The sequence below is a fragment of the Cariama cristata genome, unplaced genomic scaffold, assembly GCF_000690535.1.
Source record: "Cariama cristata isolate BGI_N322 unplaced genomic scaffold, ASM69053v1 scaffold12160, whole genome shotgun sequence".
NCBI lineage: Eukaryota > Metazoa > Chordata > Aves > Cariamiformes > Cariamidae > Cariama > Cariama cristata.
Window position 1 is genome coordinate 37,457 of NW_009593034.1, and position 5,217 is coordinate 42,673.

A 5,217-nucleotide genomic window follows, 5' to 3' on the forward strand; every position below is an offset into this window, starting at 1 on the left:
TGATTCTCCTTGACTTAGAGCTACCTATCAGCTGTCCTAGATCTTGTTAGGCAGAGGGAGAGTAAGGGCTTTGAACAAGGACTTTCAATAATGAGAACAGGGGATTACTTCTATCATTAACAACAAAAACACAGTTTGAACTATGGTACGTGAAAAAATGTTGCTTTGTTGATACATATGGCTGGAAGGTGGGGAATGTTTGTAATTGGCTTCAAAATACTTAAACTGGTCACAGAACAGCTGCTTTACATTAGTACCAGGATGATGTTATGAACAATCATGTTTTTAAATGAATAAGGCAGCTGTTCCAGGTTTATGGCCCAGCAAAGAGATGTGACAATCATTAAAAAAAAAAAAAAAAAAAGGCAGGTTGACCTCATTGGTCATCGCAACTATCAAACTTACCGGTTTCCCAAACTCCAATTCCGAAAAGAATTTATACCAAGGTTCATTCTTTAAATCTATCTCTTCTGGGCTTATATCCCGAGTCTAAAGGAGTTGGTGATAGGGGAATGGAAGAAAGAGAAGGATAACATTATGCAAAGAATACACGGAAAGGGACTGTTAGAGATGCAGATCTCATGGTTTCCATTCTAAAATGTAGATATTTAGCCTTATAATTTGGAATTTCTATAGCACCTCTCTCACAAAGGCCATGAACTGCTTTGCAAACATCAGTTAAGCCTAATGGCATCATTGTGGGCAACATGAATATGAATGAATTGCATTTTACAGATCAGGAGACCCACAGAGAGATAGATTATGCAGCTTGCCCAGAGTCACAGGGAGACTCAATGGAAGAGCTGGGAGTCAACCAGTCCCTCAAGTCCTACTGTTACGACACTTCGATCGAGTCCAAAGCTGCATGTACTTCAAAATTTTTTTTTAATCTTCATTTGGCTAAAAAAGAGAGATTTAGTGAGACCTGAATCAAATACTGCATCTTTAACAGCACATGAATATGTGAGAAACCCTGTTCTATATACTGCAAACAGAGTGAAAGGTGGTTTTCTAAATCAAAGGAGACACAAGTCAGAGAGAGCACATCCCTGAAAGATCTCTGAAGGGATGGATAGAGACAATATTACTTGTTTCTTCACAAATAAATGTTAAAGAATCAGACACAACTACAACAAAAGAAAATCAGACAGGACAGAAAACAGTACAGCTGAAAAGAAAATTCCCTTTTGTTCATACAATCTGTTTTAATCGAACAAAAAAAGTTGAAATAGTTGCAGCTGTTTAAAAACACTACTGGTGAGATAAGAGAATAAAGTCCATTGCTGAGAGTTATGAGGTACCACTCCCCAAAAGACACCTAGCTAACTCTTGCATTTTAGTGTACCTAGTCTTAGACATAATGGATCTCAGTGCATTAAAAATATAAATACATTATGTCTGATAGGCCAGTGTGATCCCAAGTGCTCCATCACAACAAGCGATGAGCCACACACATACACAGAGCACCAACACAAAGTGCACTTAAGTATATCATCCTGTGATGGGGTTACTAAGGCAGGGGAGAGTTCCCAACAGTGCTGGGCTTTGCTAGATGTCCCAGACTCTGCCACAGGCATTAGGCATCACAAGAAAAGCTCTAGGAGAAGAGCTCAGGATTGATGCTGAAAGAGGGGTAATGCTTCAATCTGAAAGATAAATGGTTACATCAAGTTTGATCTCCGATGGTCTGGACAAAGACTCGGCTGTTTCTTAAAGGCACATAGAAGCAATGAGTAAATTTTTTTTTCTTTACTGCACTCCAACTGAAAGTACTCATCTTGTTACATAACTGCCTTTACATTAAAAAAAAAAAGCCCACTGACATCAACCAGAAGCTCTTCATTGCTCTGAAATGGTTTTGGATTGGGATTCTGATAGTCGCAGCTCTGGGTGTGATTATCAGGAGATATCCACAAATCTCCTGCTGTCTCCATGAAATATCTATTCGCTAACCAATGTATTACTCTTGTATTTAATAAGACTGACAGAGACCATGAAGCCACTATTTCAAGACCTTCTTTCTTCTGTGATCTATGGCTTGACATTAAAGCTCAAAAAATAACATTGGAAGTAACACAGGTATCACATTCTTCTTGTCTTTGATGAGTTCTGTACAATTTTTCTCAATTATGCTGATGAGAGTCCTGCTTGTGGCTTTTAGACTCTGATTCAACAGCTCAGTTAAGTACCTGATGAAGTCTGAACATGTGAACAGTGCGCCACTGGTGATGCCAGACCTTTTGCAAAGCCTTAAGTACACAGATGAAGCAGGCCTTTTGCCACAAGGTGAAATCTTGGCTGTTTACTGTGAGACAAAATTGCCACTTCAGTCAGCAGAAATCTTGCTCCAGGATGGGTTGCAGGAATGGATTTGTCATACCGCATTCAAACCACTCCTCACTGGTACTTCTCTCGGGCTGAGTCAGTGCCCATTAGGATTAAGAGAGGGTCATCCATCGCTCACTTCAATAGGCACTAGGACCATGCTCCTATTGGGAGCAACTGTTGAAGTTAACGAAGGGACACAGGTGTGAAAAGAACTTGGTTTTAGGATCTTCAAAAAGTGATGGACCTTGATTGCACTTGGAAGGAAAAAAGAAAACCCACCAAAATACTAAAAAGAAACATCAGGTCCCAGACAGACTTGATTCTTACATTTCTATTGATTTAAATTGCTGTTCACTCTTGTGTAAAAATCCTTGGCAGGTTTTTCAGGAGCATTCCTTTACCTACTCCATGCATGGATCAATGCCTGAATTGTTAAGGCGTAAAGTCCAGTTTACATTAGCACTTCTAATTGAATCCTTCAAATTAATGCCTATATAGAACAACTATATCTTTATATACCAAACTGGCTATTCACTAGTAACTTCATTCAGTATTTTCTAGCACTTAGTGTCACACTTGTACCACTGAAGGACACCTTAAGTGAGCTATGGTGATTTATGCAGGACTGGCTGACAAGGTTAACACCACCTCTCTGCCCTGCCGCTTGCCAAGTGTCCCCAGCCAAGCCTGCAGAATGAGATTTTTGCACGTCCTATAGCTATCACAATTCACAGCATTACTCACTAATTCAAACTGAAATTGGTAACTGCTCACTTAATACTCCAGGTTACACACCAGCGTAGCTGGGGAGCCAGCTCACATTCAGTTCTGCCACCCCTGCCACGGAAGCGGTAGGATCCAGCTGAGGAAGAAAGCAGCCTAGGGGAAATGGCCAGTCCTAATACATCTCAGAGGCATCCTTGAGGCACATGACATGCATTCTAAAAATTAGTTGTTTGGTGTTTAATGCATCAGAGGAACACAGAAACTGAACCAGCCTGCTTTGTTGCATAATGCCTTCAACCCTCCTGCATCAACTAATGCTGTGCCCTAGAAAAAGTACAGCTGGCAAAACAGCTGCTGAATGGGTCACAGTGTCAAACATGGATTAAAAGCTAGGGTTAGTGATCCATACTTAACACAGAAAACAACACATCCAAAAGGAAAGAAGCCTCTCAATCCCCCTGGATCTTGCTTTATAGAGAACAAAAATGTTAGGAAGTTATGAAAAAACAGTTTTCAAGACAAAATATGCAAGAAATATATCACACACACACACTGCAATGTAAGCATAAGGAATCCTATCCAAATGGAACTGGACAAGCACTTCGGGAGTACTTTACAATCACAGGACAAAGCCACAAACTAGGATAAAACAAACCTTACCATCTTTTCATTGTTCAGAACTGAGGACTTTCCTGGCTGATAGTCATAAATGCTCCTGGGCTCTGCACGGTATTTTCTGGTGTCCACCTTCTTGTCTGGAGGCTCCCAGTCAGTCCTGAGGAAAGAAAGATCAATTAACACAAAACACTGTGGTTTCCATGGAGACAAGCATTTCCTTTTGACAGGCGCCTTTCCCTGTTAATCATGGTTTCACCAGGGTATTTTTTTTAATCTAGGAAAGGAGCCTGCTGCAAGAAGAATAGTTCAGATAGAGCTCCGGGCAAATACTTGTTTATCTATACGAGGCAATGTTTGATACAGCTCAGCTGCTGAAACCACTGGAGCAGAAAGCATTTCTTCCGAGTACTTTCAATAAACTTCCAGACTTCCATATCTTTCCTGATTGGAAATAGCTTAGTGATGGGCTTCAACTAAGCTCACAAATAAGAACATGTCCAAACCTTGAGCAGAACTCAGATTAAATCTTTTACTAAACTTCTTCATTTTAGCCACATCACCGATTACCTGACTACTACTATTCTGGATTCTAGGGCACTCTGGGGTCCAAGAGGGGGTCTTTTCTAGAGACATGAATAAATTATCTCAGACTGGTATATCTAAAGATGGCTAAGAACAGTCCATTGACTATCCAAACTACTAATATTTTGTGCAGTGTCCACATTGGCACAGTTCACACAATAGTAGTCACAAAGCATTCAGGGTTCATACCCTATAATGTCCAGCTCCTCTGAAAAGTAATATTCAAACACCTCATGCAGAATAACCAATGCCCTCAAAAAAAGCCCAGAAATCAGGCCATTTAAACTGGTAGCCTAATTCTGATCTTGCTGTTGATATGTTCCTTTTGATGGGCAATGTTGTATGTGGATTCATCTCACCTAGCATTCACCAAATATAAGTGAGGCATCTAACCAAAACTACTGCTCCAGGTTTCTTCCCTCTTACCCTACTGACCTGGTTTAGGACAGAAACAACCCACTGAGTTGCCCAAACTCTCTCCACTGGCTCAGGAGAGACAGAAACAACCAATTTTTTTTTTATTTTTTTTTATTTTTTTTTTTTTTTTTTTTAAAGTAAGGCAAGATGACTGCCAAAATGACTGGCCTACAAACAGCGTACAATTTTCAACAAGGTTGATCTTTGCCATCTAGAGTAAACTTGATAGCTTAAGATTCCAACCCCAGAGAAACTTCTTCCTGGCAAAACACTGTTTTGCCACTAGATAACAGGAAGCACTAATCATTGTAATCCTTTCACTGGCAAGAGTTTTCTCAGAGGGCCAATGTACTATGTCTTCTATTCCTGTGTAAGGAAGACATGTTCTATCAGCAAAAACTTTGTCTCCTGATCTGGTGGCCTGAGATACTCACTGAATTATCAATTTCAAATTACAGCATTGCTCATTTGAGGCAGTAAGTGGAAAACATTAAGAGCATGTAGAATTTGGTGAGGGAAGGAGGAGCAGTTCAAGAGCCAAAAGAA

The 5,217-nt window shown here is 40.2% G+C and overlaps 1 protein-coding gene across 1 annotated transcript in view; it reads right to left on the bottom strand.

Annotated features, from left to right (window-relative positions):
- Nucleotides 1–5,217, bottom strand: part of SORBS1 (sorbin and SH3 domain containing 1) — a 70,638-nt gene that overhangs the window by 33,062 nt on the left and 32,359 nt on the right. Inside the window, exons 12-13 of the mRNA XM_009708757.1 lie at nucleotides 3,715–3,829; nucleotides 406–489 (exon numbers count right to left, since the gene is read on the bottom strand). Of these exons, the coding sequence (XP_009707059.1) occupies nucleotides 406–489; nucleotides 3,715–3,829 (199 nt within the window). The remainder of the gene's footprint in view (nucleotides 1–405; nucleotides 490–3,714; nucleotides 3,830–5,217) is intronic.